The 19,626-nt window shown below is 43.7% G+C and overlaps 1 protein-coding gene across 2 annotated transcripts; it reads right to left on the reverse strand.

Moving 5' to 3' along the window:
* Positions 1 to 5,139: 5,139 nt before the first annotated feature.
* Positions 5,140 to 19,133, reverse strand: LOC102090768 (uncharacterized). 2 transcript variants are annotated; one of them, XM_005504211.3, is made up of 7 exons: positions 18,973 to 19,133; positions 18,423 to 18,491; positions 15,726 to 15,879; positions 14,174 to 14,334; positions 12,409 to 12,612; positions 12,124 to 12,305; positions 5,141 to 11,837 (listed from the first exon to the last, which is right to left on the reverse strand). In XM_005504211.3, the coding sequence occupies exons 2-7, from the start codon at positions 18,481 to 18,483 to the stop codon at positions 6,279 to 6,281; spliced, it is 6,321 nt and encodes a 2,106-aa protein (XP_005504268.3). In that variant the 5' UTR covers positions 18,484 to 18,491; positions 18,973 to 19,133; the 3' UTR covers positions 5,141 to 6,278. The 2 variants fall into 2 exon arrangements, with proteins under 2 accessions (XP_064906754.1, XP_005504268.3); XM_065050682.1 differs by lacking the exon at positions 15,726 to 15,879 and having other exon boundaries at positions 5,140 to 11,837.
* Positions 19,134 to 19,626: the final 493 nt, after the last annotated feature.

Raw genomic sequence — 19,626 nt, forward strand, 5'->3', positions numbered from 1 at the left:
CACCTGCACCATAGGAACAGCCTATCAAGTCAGATACATCTTAATCTGTTGACTACATTGATTAAAATATTTACATAGATAGATATCCATTTAGGATACAGCATTTTAATTTTGCAGTGATAATCAATGTATTGTGCAGCAACAAGATATGACTGAGGGAAGCCACTATCAGCAATATTGCCATTATCAACCAAATACCTCCTCTGGGATGTTGTCTGAAGAAGAAAACAGAGGTTGGCCTCATAAAATCTTGGGGTTTGGCTGCCCGGGCTCGGGGCCAAGGTGGTTTAGCTGGGGCTATGGGGAGAGGCTCCCAGTGCCACTGCAGGGAGGCCATGGCCACAGCCATCTCTGGTTTTGGGGAACAACTTGAAAGGTGAGGTTCCATCACCCCTGCTTCTGCCAGAGCGGCGGCCACCCCTGGCTCATGGTCCTGCCACAGCCTGGCCATGGCCCCTGATCCCAGTGCAGACCACACGCGGTCAACACGTGTGTTACTGGGCATTAGTGATCCACGCAAAACAAGAAACAGACATCGGTTTACTTGCAGGCAAATGAAGTTGTTAGTTCAGCCTGCAATCTCCTTTTATGCAACAGGGAGATGTTTTGATGAATTACCTGAGGCCAAAAGCAAAAAGTACATCCATGAGCACATTTTCCAAAGAGCATTAGGGCTCTTTGCCATTAATTCTGTATTTATGTCACTGCTGTGAGAACATATCCGACTAATTGCATTTATGGTTGTACTCAAAGAAGAGGAGACAGATGTTTTAGCAGTTTGGCTAAATGTTATATCACTTCAGGCTTTGACTGGAAAAATTAATAGTTTTCCAAGTACTGTGCCCGAGTCATGATTATCTTATTACAGAATATGCATCCTGCTAATGGGATCCTTCCTCTGATAACAGGATCGAGAGTTTGGAGACTGAGAACTCAGAACCTTTAAAAATACACCCCATGTAGTTATCTCTATCTGAGATTAATTGCAAAGACCAAACAACGTTGTCACTAAAAGCCTTCTGTTAAATACAGATACAGACTTTTTCACATGTAATTTATCTAATTACAATTCACATTTTGAGCAGAACATCGTTTTTCAGGAGTAAATGACATCCACAGCTTTCTTCAAACAATCACATTTGACAGCAGCTGATGAAGAAAAAAAAAGCCTTTTATACTAATTCAGAGGCATAAGCAAGAACTGCAAGGTCCTCTTTGTGTGTTCCAGTTGTGATGTTTGGTAGTACAGAACAGCACTGAGGACTTTCTCACTGCTCCTACAGCTCTGTGGGTTGCTTCTGTGTTTTTACAATCCATTCTGTTGCTTGTGGTGAATTTTCCATCTCCTACAGTTGGTTCCTGCTTTCAAAATATCAAACATATCTCTGAGCTCCTGTGTCACCTGCGTGGATTTTCCAGGCTTTTTTTTCTGGTGATGTGTCCTATGTATTTGTCAGACACAAATGAAAGCATAGTCAGTGCTCTGCCATTGCCGCGTTACCCTGCGTTACAAAGTGCTGCTGTCAGAATAGTCAATACGAATTGCCCAGGCTGCAGCTGAAACTCGCTTTGCCAGAGCATTTTTCAAGATCAAGTTTCTCACCATACTTTTGGGGGCTGGCAATAGTCTTGTTTTTATTCAATTATTCTGGCTTCTGGGACATTTATGGCAGACACGTACAAGCAGTCAAAAACAAAACACATAGAAGATATGAGCTTCTTCAGCAATACTGAGCAACCTGATCTGGTTGAAGATGTCCCTGCTCATTGCAGGGCAGTTGGACTAGGTGACCTTTGAAGCTCCCTTCCAACCCAAACTACTCTGTGATTCTATGAATACCTCAGAATACAATTGCCATCAGCAGATTATGAAAAGCCAGCTTTCACAGCATTAGCAGAACAGCGATTACTTTGGCAAGAGGAAGCCAAACAGCAGCACTGGCTGCAGCCAACAAAAGTTGTTGCTTCAGTCTCACAGAATCAGACCTGTCTTTAACAAGACTAGAATCAATAGGTTCAGTTACAACTGCAAAATGCAGAGATGTATGAGAGATCCTCACCTCTACTTAACAACACAACTCGGCTGCCTATATACATCAGCATATGTACCAGCTGCAGTTGATGCCAGGGGTGCAAGACCTCAAGTCAACCTGCTTTGCATGACCCTGTCAAACTCTGGCTCCCTTCTCTCTTTCCCATTTCTCCTCCAGTTTCACAAAATTATCTCCATTTCTGCTTCCATCAGCATAACACTGTAGCGGCTTACAAAACACAGGGTGGACGCCTTCATTTTGGAATGACAACAGATCACTCTTTCAAATGTAGGTGTATGGAAATAGTGCAAGAATGGCAAGGAGGTTAAATGTAAATACGCTCAAATGAAGAAAAAGCACATACATCACACTTATTGTTTTACTGACCTTGTGTGCTTGACAAGTAGAACCTCTGTGTTAGATAACATAGGTCTGTAAGAAACTGAAAGGTACCTTATCATTCTGCCTGAGATTCCTGCTTTATTGTGAGAAAGAGCAGAAGGCGGTGCCTGCCTGAAGCCTTGAAATACAGGCGAACAGAGCAGTTCAGCCATCTTCTACCAGGGCTGAATTCTGCAGTGCCTGCATCTCCGCTTGTGTCACCTCTGCCCAGGAGCTTAGATACTGTTTCAGAGTTCCCCCAGTAGCAAGGTAACAAAAATAAGTTTGCTCTTCGCAATCGCATTCGTAGCCTCTGATTTCTTCTTGCAATGTGCCTGTGTTGGCTCACACAGTGAGGCATTGTCAAACAACTGTGTGTTCAGCATCTCTAAAGCGGTAGTAAGACCACCTATATAAAAAGTATATGAAAATTTTCAATGTACTTCATGTGGTTACGGCTTAATTTTTAGATTATCAAAGAAAATATATGGTCAGAGTTAAACGAGCACAATAGTAGAAGCTTATTGGGCAAATAAAATTATTTTTAGAAAAATGCACTTAAGGGCCTTCAAATTTAAAAACTTGTCTTTAAAAAATCTAAACAAAATATTAAAAAATCCAGAAACTAACAACTAACTAGCTTGAATACATTTTTTTTAAACTACATAGTAACGTGTCTCCTTACATAGTCCAGTCATCAGCTTTCAACTGCCCTCTACACAAGCGGCATTTCTGTGTCTCAGCCAAAGCCCTGGCTTCCTGAAATCCAGCAGGCAGGAAAAAACACGTTCTGCTGATCCTTTTCTAGCATCCAGTGTCAGCCACTCATGGGTCCCTAAGCCCTTCTGGGACTCCTCCCCACCACCTGCCTGCCCCATGGGCTGAAACCATGGGCTGCTCCCTTCACAGGAGGCCTCTTGCATGGATATCTGCCTCTGCTTTTCCCCTGGGGCACCGTGAGGTCGTCTGGACCAACTCCCTGCTCAAGTCAGGACACCTAGAACCTGCTGCCCCACATCATGTCTAAAAGACTCCGAGGATGGAGACTCCACAATCTACTTGGACAACTTGTGGCAGTGCTTGGTCACCTTCACAATAAAAAAGTGTTTGCTGATGTTCAGAGGGAGCATCCCATCTTTCAGTCTGTGCCCATGGCTTCTGGTCCTGTCACCGGGCAGCACTGAGAAGAGCCTGGCTCCATGCTCTTTGCACCCTCCCTTCAGGTATTTATGTTCATTGACAAGATCTTCCCTGGGCCTTCTCTTCTCCAGGCTGAGTAGTCCCAGCTCTCTCAGCCTTTCCTCACAGGAGATGTGCTGCATTCCCTTAATCATCTTCATGACCCTTTGTTGGAACCTCCCATATGTCCATGTGTCTCTTGTACTGAGGAGCCCAGAATTGGACACAGCCTCACTAGTGTTGCGTAACTTTTCAGGCAAAAAGTTTGCTGTTTTACAGGTGGGACGCATTAATTACTCACACAACATTATTTCAGATGGGCAGGATGACACAGTGCAACATTAATGGTACCGCTGCCTCTGGCAAGTTGGGCATATGGTGCGGTACAGAAACAGTCGCCTGAGGCAAGCTTCTGCTTCCTTCCGTTACAGTGTTACACCAGCACGGACATTGGCAGCAAGGCCTGTTCACTCAGGTTGCTTTCCTGGTTCACACATCACACTTGTCAGTGCAATTCTTGTGACTTACAGCCACCTTTGAATTAATGGCAACTGGCCTTGGCATCACATTTTATAAGGTGTGTCCCTGAAGCCATCAACTGAGCAGAGACTGATGTCCTGAAGTGTCTTCCAGCCTCCGTGTCGTAGTTAGAAACATACCACTAGTCTACCCCTCTTGTGGGAAGCAGCTCCTTTATGTTACTGCTGTGACCTTACCATCAGTGCTGCAAGGTTCCTTGTGCTTCTGCACAGCAACAGCACAGGCAACGAGTACAATAAATGTGCATTTCTCTGCTTTGTGGGTTGCCTGGTTATTGATGAGGTTCTGCCACACCAGAACCATTCTGGATTTAAAATCCTCCCTGTGCATTTCTGCATGTGTGTATGTATATATACACACGTAGACTTAACTGCTTCTCATTTCATTACCATGCTTCTCTCCAAAACATTTGGGCAAGGCCACAGGGGTCTCTGCCCATAAAGAACCATAAACTCAGAATGATTCAGGCTGTAAGCGACACGGCTGAAGAAGTGGTTGGGAACAACCAGCACGTACTTTCCAAAGGAAAAAGGTGCCTGTCCACCCTGATTGCCCTGAAGAAGGAAAAGACTGGTTCTGCGGATGAGGAGAGAGAAAAAATGTTATTCAACTTGATTCCATCAAGGCTTTCAGTACATTTTCCCAATGTATCCTTGTAGTCAAACTGATGTGAAAGAGATTGGAAAAGAGGGGTATAAGCTGGGTGGAGTATTCACTGGACTGCCAGGCCCAAAGGGTGATATCAGCAGCGCAAAGTCCATCTGGCAGAGAGTTATTAGCAGCATCCTCCAGGCTCTTTATTAACAGCCCAGCTGACAGGACAGAGTCCTCCCCCAGCAAATTCATGGAGGACACCAAGTAGGTGACAGAATCTGGCATAATGCTAGAGTTGGGTTACGGTTGGACTCGATGATCATAAGGGTCTCTTCCAACCAAAATGATTCTACAGTTCTATGATTTCAGGGGGATCTCATAGTCCATGGATACTCCACGCACCGAACAATACTACCAGAGCTACAAGGGACACCTCAGGGTGGATGATAATTAGGTATAAAAGGGGGAAACAATACAGGACCCTGTTCCCACATTAAGAGACTATAAACCAAGTTTCCTTCAGTGTTTTTGGGGAAAAGTCTATATTTTATCACTGGGGTAAAATAAAGGTGGATAGGATAAGGAAAATTTAAACCGCGAGAGCAGATGAGGGGAAAAAAAATTAAAACAAGACAAAGATACACTTTAAGTTTTGCTTTTTAAACTTTTTTATGATTCTTGATTATTTGGATCTCATAAAAGATGGTTAATTAATAAAGAAAAACAGTTGTTTACTAGATGCTTTGCAGTTGATAATTTTTTAGCATTTTTGAAAACAGAAGGAAAAAATTGTTTCATGTTTTGAGAGGAAACCTTTGAAACCTTTGAAAGTCACAACATCTTGAAGTCTTTCAAAAGGACACACATATTTATATACATTTGATAATATTCAAAAAAAGAATCATACATTAAGAATATAAAAATGAAAAAAACATTATAAACTTATGCTGCTTTACATGTACATTCATCGGTCAGAAATGCAAGCACACCATTTTCTTCAAGAATTTAATACAGTTTAAAAAATGCAATGTACATTGAACATTAAAATTTACCAAATTACACTGTATATGTATTAACCTACCTACTTCCAGACTAAAATATTGAAAAATGAAAGTAAAAATATTGAAAGTAACAAGTCAAACAACTGACTGAAATTAAAACAGCTAGAACAATGGCAGAAGAACCTGGTGTGGGTTTTTCTGTGTCGACAAAGAAGAATGCTTTCAGCATCACCAGGTCATCTACCCTGTCTGCAATGACATGTTCTGAGATACTACGAAGTGTCCAGGTGTCTTCAAAGTTCTGCAGTTCCTCAATAAGAACTCCTATTAGGTTGGAAATTAGGAAAAGGTTCTTCATGCAGAGGGTGCTGGAGCACTGGAACAGGCTCCGCAGGGAGGTGCCAGGGCCCCAAACCTGACAGTATTCAAGAAGCATTTGGACAAAGCCCTCAGACACATGGTGTGAACTGTGGGGTTGTCACATGCAAGGACAAGAGTTGGACTCGATGATCCTTGTTGGGTCCCTTCCAACTCAGGACATTCTATGATTTTAGAGCCAGCTCCCATTTTCTGCACTTTCAACCACAGCATTTTTTTCCTCAACTATTCCATTTGCATTGCTTTTCTCTTCTAGAAGGACTACTAAACTTGACAGAGTTGCATGAGGATCAAGCAGTTTCAGAAGAGGTATGTCCACCTTCCTCTCTTGAAAGACACGGTTCTGAATTGTCATAGCTAACATAGAGTCTACGCCCAATGATGAAAGTGGTGTATTCATGGTTAGCTCATCTGGGCTCAGTCCAGTGAGGTCACTCACCAGTGAGGTGATATAGTCTTCAGATTTGATTAAGGCAGTATCTAGGACCTGAGTTTCCTCAAAGGTTTCAAGTTTGTTCCTGAATTCTTCAGACATAAGTGACTGGAAGCGACTTTTGAGTGAAATAATCCGAGCAAAAACATGATATAATAAAGCTTCAAAGTTTAATTTGACAACAGCTTGCTGTGGGTTATTGGTAAGTAAGCTCTTCCTCAGATACTCATGAATTTCATGCACTTGCAGAATGTCTATGCCCTTGGATTCCAGAATGTTCTGAATATGGTTTTGATTGAGCAGTATGCCGAGGTTCAAAGCACCCCAGTTAATGGATTGGCCGGAGAGCCCACAGTTCCTCCTGTAGAGGCAGAAGACATCCAAGAAGGAGTTTGCAGCTGCATAGTTTGCCTGGGTAGAATTTCCCAGAAAGGAAGTAACAGAGGAGTAGCACACAAAGTAGTCAAGCTCCTGGCCTCTGGTAGCCCAATGAAGATTTAGGGTCCCTGCTACTTTTGGGTTCAGCACTTTCTGAAAGTCAGCCAAGTTCAGAACTTCAAGATGGCCATCATGTAAAACAACAGCACTTTGAAACACACCTTTGACTGGGCTCCCTGCAAAGATGTTTGTGATGGACTGGAAAGCTTTCTCAACGTCCCTGGTTGAGGTAACATCACACTGCACAAACACTACTTTGCTCCCTTTATACTGCTGCTGCAAAGCATCCATCTCTTCTTGCTTCTCATGGCTTGGAATTTTCCTGGAGAGTATTGCAATACCCCCTCCTCCATTCTCAGCTATGAATTTCACTGTTTCAAAGCCAAGCCCAGTGAGCCCCCCGACTACTATGTAAACAGCATTCTTCTTGAACAATTTCTTCTGGGATTCGTACAACGGTATATCTGAAAGCACGGTGATGTCCTTCTGCCTTCTCAGTACAGCAAGTGGGATGGATTTGCAGGTAAAATAGGACATCACCGAGTTCATTCTTTCAAAGTTCTCAGTCTGCTGAAAAACAGAACCTGATAGATGTCTAAACCGTTTCATATCCATGGACCTGATCCACACATGCACAGTCTTTTGCAATTCCTTTAGAGATGCTTTCTGGAAAATGCTGGTAAGTGTAAGGATATGAAAGCTGATATTTTCATGATCAATGTCGCTGACATTCTGGATACATTCAGACTGGCGACTGCCACACACTATCACCACATCTTTAAGAAAGTACATGTGGGCAAGGTCCTCCTGAGACAGTCTGCTTACTGGAGGAAGGACAACAAGGGCACTGCATGATTTTATATACTGGAACCCATCAGGAGTGGGCCTTGCAAGTGTTGTTCTCCAGCCCATCTCTTCTGCTGCCGCAGAAAGAACATGGCACAAAACTGATGATGGTTCTGTAGAAATAATACCCAGTGTTCTGCCAAGTTGCCCCTTGGGTAACCTCTGATTTAAGATTTCCCATGCAATGATAAAGTATGACATACAGGGGACATTCTGAAAGCATGGGAATTTCTTTACATTGAAACAAGCTGTTCCTGGAATCCGAAGTCTGGATGATGCAGCGGCTGGATAACATGAAACCACGTGATCTCCCACTTTAACTTTCTTCACGTCAGTGCCTGTTGCTGTTACCGTGCCACTGAAATCAAGAGCTAAAAGTCTGTGTTTGTCTACTGCTTGTGAATTCCAGTACAGTGTATTGCCAAAATTATGACTAGAAACACTGATGGGAAAATAATCTTCTGAGTGGAGACATATTTTATCCAGTTGAATTTCAACACTCCACTTGTCAAGCTGAGTAGCAGGGCTGGTGGACAATTCAGCAGACAAATCTTTTGCTGTGTACGGATCAGAAGTGTGCAAAGTGAATGTTTCTGACTTCTGGAGCGATCTTACAGGTTGGCTGTGGTCCGAATCTACAAAAGGTGTGCGTCTGATTTCAGCCACGTAAGTTCTTCCTTGGCTGATGCAAACTTCTGGATAGTCCACAACTTTGTACTTGACAAGAACATCTGCTAGCACTGAGATATCCAGGGAACTGGAAGAGCTGAGGTCAATCATCTGAAATGTGACATCTGGAACTTCAACAACACAAGTTCTGGTCATGCCACACAATGCAAACCCACAGTTAATGTGGTCTACATGTCTTTCTGTTGTTCTGTACGTGATAACTCTGACTAAACAGCGGGACGCTTTCTCTCTTAATGCCACAATAACTTGGCGATAGGCTTCACAACACTTTGCCAATTGGTCTACCACTTTGCTTGGGAAATCTTCATTTAACTTTTGAATTCCCCACAAAAACAGAATTTCATCATAATCCTCAACATCTGCTCTCATCTTATTCTGTGCATGGCCTCCCAATAGGGCTTCCCAGTCTTCATACATAACGTATCTTGAATCAGGATGCAAATATTTTTTGAGCTGTTCAGCTATCCCAAATCTGTCAGCAAACACTAGGACTCTGGGCATAGACCCCAGATGTCCAATCATCTGTGAAAGAGACACTTCTTTCCACTTGTTTTCAAACATGAACTCATTCTCCCTGGAAGATTCTTGCTTTGTGAAAATGATGGCAACACGCTTGAGTTCAGCCAAAACGGAGCCACATTTGTCCGTAAAGCATCCACAGACCTCTAGGTAGTTCCCAATGGATTTGCTTGTTCTCATGTATATCATCATTTCTTCCTCCAGTGGACGGAGCACCACCAGGCTGCCTATCCCTGAAGGAAACCCTGCTCTGGACTGGCACGTCCTTGCAGTCATGAAAGCAGTCATTTGCAGAAAACAGTCGAGCAGCACTGGATGGATATGGTAACTGTACATCTCTTTGATGGTCTCCTTGTTCACCTTTATGCTTGTTATAGCTTCCTTTAGTTCCTGGCAATAATGCACATCACTGAGCTGCCTGAATATGGAGCCATACTGAAAGCCAACATGCGACAGTGCTTCATAAACCGCCTCTCTGCTAACCACTGACCTGCATCTTCGATAGATGTCTTGGCAGGAGATGCTGCTTTCTTCCACCACAGCTTCAGGCCCCTTTGTAACTTGGCCTGCAGCATAAACTGCGTTGGAGGAAGAGAGTATCTCAAAGGCTGTCACTGCTTTTTGCGGACTCAGCTTGATTCTCAGGACTTGGGAACTCTCCGTGAGAACACACGGTGCGGAAAAACTGATACTCATCCGGCAAGCACTCAGAGGCACTCTAGGTCTTGAGCTGCTCATCACAGAGGCCAGACCAAGCTCCACATAAAAAGCACCAGGGACTAAAGCCACACCATTGTTCTTGTGCTCGTATAAGTATGATGTCGTGTCCTGAGACAGCAGGCAGCCGTACTCCGTGTTGTCACTGTTTATGTCATAAATCAAAGGATGACTGCAGCTGACACCTCTTTGGTTTGCTTGTTGGTGGATATCCAGACAGGCCATGAGTTTTTTGCGATCAAATTGATACCGTGGAATGGCCACTGGAACACTTTGATACCCATTATAGAAGTGCTGCCAGTTGGGATTGTATCCAAGTTCAAACAGATCTCCTACCAGTGTGAAGAGTGTCTGATACTCTGCATCAGTTTGCAAAGAGGAGAACACTTTGGTGCCTTTTCCTAGAGTTTCCATTATACTTCGTTGCAATGCTCGGTGAGGACTTATTTCCACAAAAACGACATTTTCCCTGTCTCTAGCTGCTGTTTTGATGGCTTGAGAGAAAGCAACAGGCTCACGAGCATGCCGAGCCCAGAATTTGCCCTGAGAAAAGTCATTTTCAGAAGCGGCCACCCCAGTCAGAGTTGAAATCACTTCAATTTCCCCCTTCTGTTTCTCTAAAGGCTGTATGTTGTCTTCCAACTCCCCAAGTATCATATCCATGCTGGGGCTGTGGTATGCAGCTGGAACATTTAAAACATGAAGAAAGATGTTTCTCTGGCTGAAAACTTGAGCTAAATCTCTCTGCACAGCATCCACAGAGTCTGAATTTCCCGACAAGGTGCAGGAAACTGGGCTGTTGAAAGCTGCAATGCACACCTTTCCCGAGTAGCGATGCAAATGTTCAGCGAGCTCTTGAACGGGGATGTTTCCAACCACCAACATTCTCCCGCCGGCAGTCTTCGCCTGCAGCCTGCTCCGGTGATAAATCACTTTGACTGCATCTGCCAGGGACAGGTACCCAGCAAAATGGGCAGCAGCAACCTCCCCTACCGAGTGGCCAACAACAGCAACTGGTTTAATGCCCCAGTATTTCAGAAGGGCAGCTAAGGCAACTTGCAGGGTAAAAAGCAAAGGCTGGGAAAGCTCTGGATTCAACAAGTCCTTTGGGCTGTGACCCCTTGCTGGCAGGAGGCTGATGGGAGCGTGTTTCTGAAAAAGCGCTTCTATTTCCTTACACTTGTCTCTGAACACTGGCTCTGAGCTCAGCAGTACCTCACTGAAGTCCTTCAGCGTTACGCCGTTGCCACAGAACACAAACACCAGCTGTGGTTCTGCCTTTGACGTGGCAAGTTCAGTGCTCGCTGCCGACATAATCTGTTGCTGCAAGTGTCGCAGAGAGTTTGTGACAAATGCTTTTCGGTACCTGCAGTTGGCATGGCCTCTTCTGCAGGCGGACGTATAGGCCAGGCTGGGGAGAGTTATAGAGTTTCTTGTGCTCAGCTGGTCAGCTGTGTCGGCCATTGTCATATGAAGGGACTTACTTGATGCTGCTGACAGCAGAACTAATTCAAGGGGCCTCTTAAAGGCAGGAAGAGGCTCTGGCTGCTTAACCTGCCTGACTACGATATGCGCATTGGTTCCTCCAAAGCCAAAGCAGTTGATGCCAGCTACTCTTCCATACTCACTGGATTCTTCCCAGGGCTCTACAGTTGTGGGAACTGCGAGATTTAATTTCTCTGTATCGATGCTGCTCATCTCCTTTGAGTAATGCAAGGATGGCACAATCTTTCCATGGTGCATCATCAGAAGCACTTTGATTAACCCTGCTGCTCCTGCAGCTGACTCCGTGTGGCCAATATTTCCCTTCACTGAACCAATTTTCAGAATGGAAACTTGTGAAGACCTGTTTTTACCAATGACGCTACCTAGGCTTTCAGCTTCGGTAGGGTCTCCAGCGGCAGTTCCTGTACCGTGTGCTTCAACGTACTGCACAACTGAGGGATCAACATGAGTTTCATAAATACTGCGCAGTAACTTCTCTTGCTCTGTTTGAGACGGTCTTGTGATTGGAGTAATGGACCTACCATTCTGATTTACTGCACTGATGTGTATAACACCCCAGATTTTGCAATAGTCTTCCTTTGCCTGTTTCATAAAAAGGTAAAATTATCTTTAGTAACCTGATGCTTTTTCTGTATAGGAGAAAACAAAGCAACAAGACGCAGAACAAGACTGACTATAATGCTAACTTTTAAATGCGTGATCCCTTTCTCATGCTAGGGGAAGTCCATCAATGCCTAATGCTTAATAAACGCTTTGTTAATGTTAAACTTGAACTGGAAAATCATTTCTGGAGTAGTTATTAGAACTGGAGACACAAATTCAGGCCAGCAACCCGTCTTATTTTAGGCTGCCTCACAAGCAATCTTACCTTTTTCAGTGGTTTGAGGAAAACAACACCACAACCTTCTCCCCTTCCATAGCCATCTGCCTTTTTGGAGAAGGGTTTGCTTATTCCCTCTGGAGAGATCATTTTTGCTTTACTGAGAGACACAAAGGTGCGGGGATCTATTATGCAGTTCACTCCACCACAGATTGCTGCCTCGCAGTCTCCTGGAGTGAAATAGAAACATGCTCATGCTGAGATGTCCAAGATGATAAACAGAAACAGTACCAATCCTTATTTCTTTCTGCAGCATCTCTTCAGTCCCATTACCTGATTTAATTGCTCGCCAGGCATAGTGCAGGGCAAAAAGAAAAGACGAACACGCCGTGTCAATAGCCAGTGATGGTCCAGTCAGATTAAAGGTGAATGAGACCCTGTTAGCAGCAATACTCATGGCTGTTCCGGTACCATCATAATGATTTATTTCACTTACTGCTCTGCTTGTTACGATTTCATAGTCTCGATTCATAAGACCTGTAAAAATATCAAATACGTGTCACATGAACCCGAGCAGAAAAGGGATGTACAGCTCTGAACGTGCCAGCATGCAACCCTTGAAATTTCTAGCTGCACAGTAAATGACAGACCTTTCCCGATGGCTGAGCTCACTGTATGATGCAGTTAAGCTCTGTGTAGCCTGCTTAGGCCCCTGTATCTCAGTCTGAGAGCAGTTGTTTTGGTTTCGCTATGGGAATATGTATTAAGAAGTTGCAATGAAAGTAGCAGGGATATAAATGTAGGGGACATTACCTTCAATTCCTCAGCTGTTCCAAGTTAAAGGCCACAGCACAAACCACATCCAATGCTTTTTATTTTTCTTTGGTTTGGTCACTGTGATCCAGTAAGACAGAAATAGAAAAGAATAACAGGGTCTGTGAGAGGAGTTGCGTCCTCTTTCTGAGAACACATGCTTGAAATACAGTGGATACCCAAGTCCATGGGCATGTGTGGGAAATGCAGTACATCTACTTGGAAATCAAGCAATAGCCTGATCTGTGAAAGAGGAGCGTGTCTCAGACTAGAAGTTATTCCAATGAGTTTACCCTCGTAGTTACATCAGCCAACTCCTCTTAAAAGAGACAATTACACCAGCAAATGTGCTGTTACTTTGCCTCCTTGGCAAAATAGAGTGGCATGGCATGGCATGGCATGGCATGGCATAGAATAGAATAGTTCAGTTAGAAGGGACCTACAATGATCCAACTGCCTGACTAATTCAGGGCTCACCAAAAGTTGAAGCAGATTATCAAGGTCATTGTCCAAGCATTTCTTAAACAATGACATGCGTGGGGTTATCAGCCACATCTCTAGGGAACCTGTTGCAGTGTTTAACCACTGTCTCTGTAAATATTAATAAATGCTTCTTGGCATCGAGTCTGAACCTCCCCTGGCGCAGCTTTGAACCATTCCCACATGTCCTGTCACTGGATTCCAGGGAGAAGAGCTCGGCATCTCCCTCCCCTCTTCCTCTCCTCAGGAAGCTGTAGAGAGCAAAGTTCACCCCTCAGCCTCTGTCTCTCCAAACTCAACAGACCCAGAGACCTCAGCCACTCCGCACAGGACATCCCTGTCACCAGCTTTGTTGGCCTCCTCTGGATGCCTCCTTTTTAAATTGAGGGGCCCAGAGCTGCACACAGTGCCTTGGCAGCACACTAATATCTGCATGAGGATTTCTGCCACTTTAAAAGGATCTGAACCCCCACAACACCTTAACCAATGTTATACCAGAAAACAGTACATTGGACGAAAGTGTAGGCCTGGCTTGTAGTATCATTCCTTGGAAGGGTTGCATAAGGTAGACAGTTTAACTGTTTCCCGCTTCATCTTCAGTGACTGAAGACACTAAGAGGAGCAACTAAAACAGATATGTGAATCATTTAATGAAGTCCTAGAGCAGCAAAAAAATAACCTGTAGTGTCATAGCACAGCAGCCTTAGATCTCCAGTGCTAGATAGGTACATAAAGTTCACGAGGGAGTGCTGCAGCTTTTGTGAGGTTGAAGTGTCCTTTCTTTACCGTGAAATCTTCATCTTACCAATAAAAACACCTGTTTTGGTGCCACTGACAGCTTCTACAGGGACTCCTGCATCCTCCAGGGCTTTGTATGTGCATTCTATCAGTAACTTCTGTTGCGGATCCATACGTTCAGCTTCTGTATTATTAATCCCAAACAGGTGGTTGTCAAATGTATTAAACCTAAAATACACAGACCAGAAAATTGTACAACATATATACAACATGCATTTACTTCTAGACTCAAAGTACACCATTTTTTTTGCAATTTCATTAAAAGCAGAGCAGAAACTGACGCTTAGGCCTCAGTTGCCATTTATGAAATTCAGAATCAAAAGATTATAGGCCAAAGATGTTTTATGTTCCACCACAAGGTATGTATGCTTACAGTCATTGTGCATTTCAGAGTTATAAGCCCACTCCTAGAATCTTGTATTCACATGGTTATTCCACTAGTACCAACAGGACTCCGCAGATTAGGAAAATTTGCCTTCTGAGTTATTTTAAGGCTGTATGGGCCAATGGCTTTACAATTTAAAATCGTTAAATGGAGCATAGCTCAGAGACTTCACAGAGATACCCATACTTTTCAAGTAATATATTTAAAATATTTAATGTGTGTCTTTGTCTTTAAAAAAACATTCAAAGTATGGCCACAGTTACAAATGACCCAGTCCAGGCTTAATCTTGTATCCCAAGATCAGATTTTTATGCCCTTCTGTCATTTCTTGATTTCAGTAGAGAATTCAATATCTAAAATGGGACTAATCGCTGAAGCAATTCTGGGTCCTACGATTCAGACCTGCTAAGTATTAATCTCAGGGGACAATAAGATTGCTTCTGTGCATTTGAACTTGTCATCTGAATAAAGGTCTACAGCCTGAGGAATTATGGTGAATGTGGACTTCAAATAAAAGACACCTATGTTGATCTTACCGTAATATGCTAGTCTTATAATTGTGATTTGCATTAATGACAGCCCCATACAGCTGTACTCATATCTCCCATATCCCATATCTTCACCTGACACTTGTGCATACATAATCCGTCATTTATAAAGGAGTGACTCAGAATAAATAAAATGTTTATTATTTAAAGGCATGGGAGTATAAGCCTAGAGTAAAGCAAAATTACCGTGAAATTATGAATAGTTAAGTTTTACAAGCACACCTAACACTTAAATTATGCATAAGATCCCCTTCCTGACTATCTAGCAAAACCTGACCTCCCTACTTTGTCTCTAAATTGTCACACCAGCACGTGAATTAGAGCTACTTGTTATCTCAACCCATGGTGTGTATGTACATACCAGTTTGATTATGTAATTGAAGGTCATATGTGTTCTCAGACATGTACATATGTGCTTAACATGGCCTGTGACTAAAATTGCTCATTGATGTCACACACCAGAAATTCCCGCAGTTTGACAACTGCGTGTTCATCATGTGACATAACGAAAGCCGGTTCCTTGGTCCTGTTTATAAGCTCTCCCTTTGGCTTGCACCCTCTGAAAGACTGGACACACTGGTCTAAGCACAAAAAGAATCAGCGGCACGGCAGAGTATTGGACTCACTCATCAAGAAGAGCAGCTCGTGTTGTACATATTTTTCCTGGCTTGTTATCATCTGGATCATACCACTCCTTGGCATTAAATCTCTCAGGGGGGATTTCTACTGTGCAGTTTTTGCCTTCCTCCAGGACTTTCCAGAAATTGTCAATTCCATCGCCTGTTTTACAAAGGTTTCAAGTAGATTAAATTATACGCTACATACTTACTAGCACTTCACCACATTCAGAACCATTCATGTTTGCTCAGTTAGCTGTGGGCCACACAGCTATCGCTGTGACACATAAACCTACTGAATCTTGGACTAAATGAAGCCAGGAACTGAAATGTGGTGAGGGCAAGAAAGAATACAAGAAAAGGGAGAGACCAACATGGTCACCTTTAGGGCTGAACACCAGCTTCCAAGGACAGAACTGTATTCCACTCCCTGGATTACTTCTGCATTTTTTAAATCTGAATCTACCTAATGTAAAGAGTATGGACAGTTTAAGAGCAGCAGCCAGAACCTAGAAAGCTCTCACAGCTATCTAAACATCCCCACCTATCTAATCTCAATCAACCATCTAATCACAGTATCACAGTATCACAGTATGTTTGGGATTGGAAGGGACCTCAAAAGATCATCTAGTCCAATCCCCCTGCTGGAGCAGGAACGCCTAGGTGAGGTCGCACAGGAACATGTCCAGGCGGTTTTTGAATGTCTCCAGGGAAGGAGACTCCACAACCCCCCTGGGCAGCCTGTTCCAGTGCTCTGTCACCCTCACTGAGAAGAAGTTTTTTCTCAAATTTAAGCGGAACCTCTTGTGTTCCAGCTTGATCCCATTACCCCTTGTCCTATTATTGTTGGCCACCGAGAAGAGCCTGGCTCCATCCTCATGGCACTCACCCTTTATATATTTATAAACATTAATGAGGTCCCCCCTTAGTCTCCTCTTCTCCAAACTAAAGAGCCCCAGCTCCCTCAGCCTTTCTTCATAAGGGAGGTGCTCCACTCCCTTAATCATCTTCATTGCCCTACGCTGGACCCTCTCCAGCAGTTCCCTGTCCTTCTTGAACTGAGGGGCCCAAAACTGGACACAATATTCCAGATGTGGTCTCACCAGGGCGGAGTAGAGGGGAAGGAGAACCTCTCTCGATCTACTAGCCACTCCCCTTCTAATACACCCCAGGATGCCATTGGCCTTCCTGGCCACAAGGGCACAGTGCTGGCTCATGGTCATCCTGTTGTCCACCAGGACCCCCAGGTCCCTTTCCCCTACACTGCTCTCTAATATGTAATTTCCCAACCTATACTGGAACCTGGGGTTGTTCCTGCCCAGATGCAGGACTCTACACTTTCCCTTGTTAAATTTCATCAGGTTATTCCCCGCCCAACTCTCCAGCCTGTCCAGGTCCCGCTGGATGGCAGCACAGCCTTCTGGCGTGTCAGCCACACCTCCCAGCTTAGTGTCATCAGCAAACTTGCTGATAGTACACTCTATTCCCTCGTCTAAATCGTTAATGAATATATTGAATAATATTGGCCCCAGCACTGACCCCTGAGGCACTCCACTAGATACTGGCCTCCAACTAGACTCCGCACCATTGACTCCCACTCTCTGGCTTCTCTCCTTAAGCCAGTTTGCAACCCACCTCACTAGTCTATTGTCTAGACCACACTTCCTCAACTTAGCTGTGAGGATGCTGTGGGAGACTGTGTCAAAGGCTTTACTGAAGTCAAGGTAGACCACATCCACCACTCTGCCATCATCCATCCACCTTGTTACATTCTCATAAAAGGCTATGAAGTTGGTCAAGCATGACTTACCCTTGGTAAAGCCATGCTGACTGCCCCTAATAACCCTCTTATCCTTGATATGCCTTGAGATGGCACCAAGGATTAGCTGTTCCATTACTTTCCCAGGGACAGAGGTGAGGCTGACCGGTCTATAATTACCCGGGTCCTCCTTCTTGCCCTTTTTGAAGACTGGAGTGACATTTGCTTTCCTCCAATCCTTGAGCACCTCCCCCGTTTCCCAAGACTTGGCAAAGATGACGGAGAGCGGTCCAGCAATGACTTCAGCCAGCTCCCTCAAAATATAAAGTTAACCGTCAATTTCATAGCGCCTAATTGTAACTAAGATTGTAAATATAAGGCTGCTGTCTTTTGTTATGACAAGCAATATCTGTTCATTACTGACGTCGGCTTCTCATCTTGTACAAGAGGCAGTATTTAGGTGTGTATATCAGAGCTGTATTTATTTAGCTCTGCTCTTTTCCGGGAGCTTTAAAAGTGATTACTGCAATAAAGCAGGAAGCTTGCTTTTAGTAAGACACAATCTATTTATCCTACAAGCAGAGCTGGTGATCTGTCCTGTCCCTAGAGATGCACAGTCCTGCAATCATGCACAATTGTCCAGCCAGTGCATGGGCAGAAAGCTCAAACCGTCCCAGACCCATCCAGTTCATTTGTATGAGTTCCACGTGTGCAGCCCAACGCCCTGCCCACAGCCAGCACCACACGTTTGTCTGTCAGTGCACAAATTGGAACCCATTAGTTACCACCATAGCATGACCTTTTAAAAAGATCCTACAGGTAGCAAGGCAATGAATTCTACGAAAGTAAGAGAGGAACGTGTGGTTTTCCTCCACCTCCCCATGAAGGAGTGACTGTGCTTTTCAATGGTCACTCAGCAGCCTGCTTTGCTGTTACCCAAAACTTACCTCCAGGGAAGTTGCATGCTATTCCCACAATAGCAATTTCATCTCCAGTCTCCATCTTCATCTCCTGGGCTGCACAATACAGATAGAAGTGTCAGCCAGTTGAAAAAGTTATGCATTTATCATTAAATAAATATTAGGTTAAAACGTCAACTTCCCACAAACACACATATTTGTTCAAAGCTTGATTGATCTTGAATGATCTATTGCTGGTTGTGATGAGAAATGACACTCCCACAGGTGGCAGGAGCTGTGCGGTCTTTTTCTTGTTGTCTTGACTTTTAAAGGAAAATCCCTGACTAATTCCTCTGACTCCCTCTGACACTCCTTTTTACTGTCAAGCTCTGCTACTGAGGCCACCAGTTGATCTGCTCTTGACCCTCTTCCTAGATCAAGCTGGCTTCTCTTCTTGCCTACAGAAGTGAATTGTACATTGACCAAGGCACACACTCAGCTCTATCATCTTTATCCTATTCATAAAGCAGATCTCCCAGACTCTGCAAATTACCAGCTAAAATCAGACCATGTAAACAAGCAACAGAAAATCAAGTACCTGAAGGAAGAAAAGATGTGTCTTCCACACACTGGAAAAGTTCCTGGAAGGAAAACCTTATTCCGAGCTCTGCTTTACTGGATCCACAGGCTGCTTAGCTTTTATTTAAATCAGCTTCCTCTGTAGTCAGAGACCACGCCCTGCTAATAGGCTGAGTTTCTGGAATTCTTCTGTGAGGTTTCTTACTCAAATACGCATGCTAAAACTAAAGAAGGAAACGAGTCAAGGGATTAGTGGTCTCAAAAGTTCAAAACCACTTCCCAGAAGCAGTAGCTTTTTGACTAAATCAGGTTTTATACCAGGACAAGAGGAAAATCTCTATCTTATCTAACTTTTAACATTTAGCAAAACAATAAATTGAAGATATCTTGCCATGAAATAGTGCATACAAATTTTATGTTCTTAGGAATATGATTTAAAAGACTCTGTCTTTAAACAACTCAATTCCGTTTGCTCTTAATATCAACAAATCTCAACTAGAGTGTAAAGCCCCATCTATTTGTTAGAGGCACCATTTATGAGAGCAAAGCACAAACTCCCTATAAACTTAAAACTTGAGGTTCATGTTTGATTCCATAGCTGTATTATTTTACCAAACAAGAGAGATTAAATATGTGAGCACAAAAAGTCTTGCCACAAGACAAATAGTCCCAA

The sequence above is a fragment of the Columba livia genome, chromosome 2 (assembly GCF_036013475.1).
Source record: "Columba livia isolate bColLiv1 breed racing homer chromosome 2, bColLiv1.pat.W.v2, whole genome shotgun sequence".
NCBI lineage: Eukaryota > Metazoa > Chordata > Aves > Columbiformes > Columbidae > Columba > Columba livia.

Excerpts from the sequence above, each read along its gene's own strand:
- LOC102090768 (XM_005504211.3), bottom strand. The coding sequence starts at position 18,483 with ATGAAGATGGAGACTGGAGATGAAATTGCTATTGTGGGAATAGCATGC. Across the intron at positions 15,880-18,422 it reads AGCATGCAACTTCCCTGGAG|GCGATGGAATTGACAATTTC; the intron begins GTAAGTTTTGGG and ends TTTGTAAAACAG. Across the intron at positions 12,306-12,408 it reads CTGGCGAGCAATTAAATCAG|GAGACTGCGAGGCAGCAATC; the intron begins GTAATGGGACTG and ends ATTTCACTCCAG.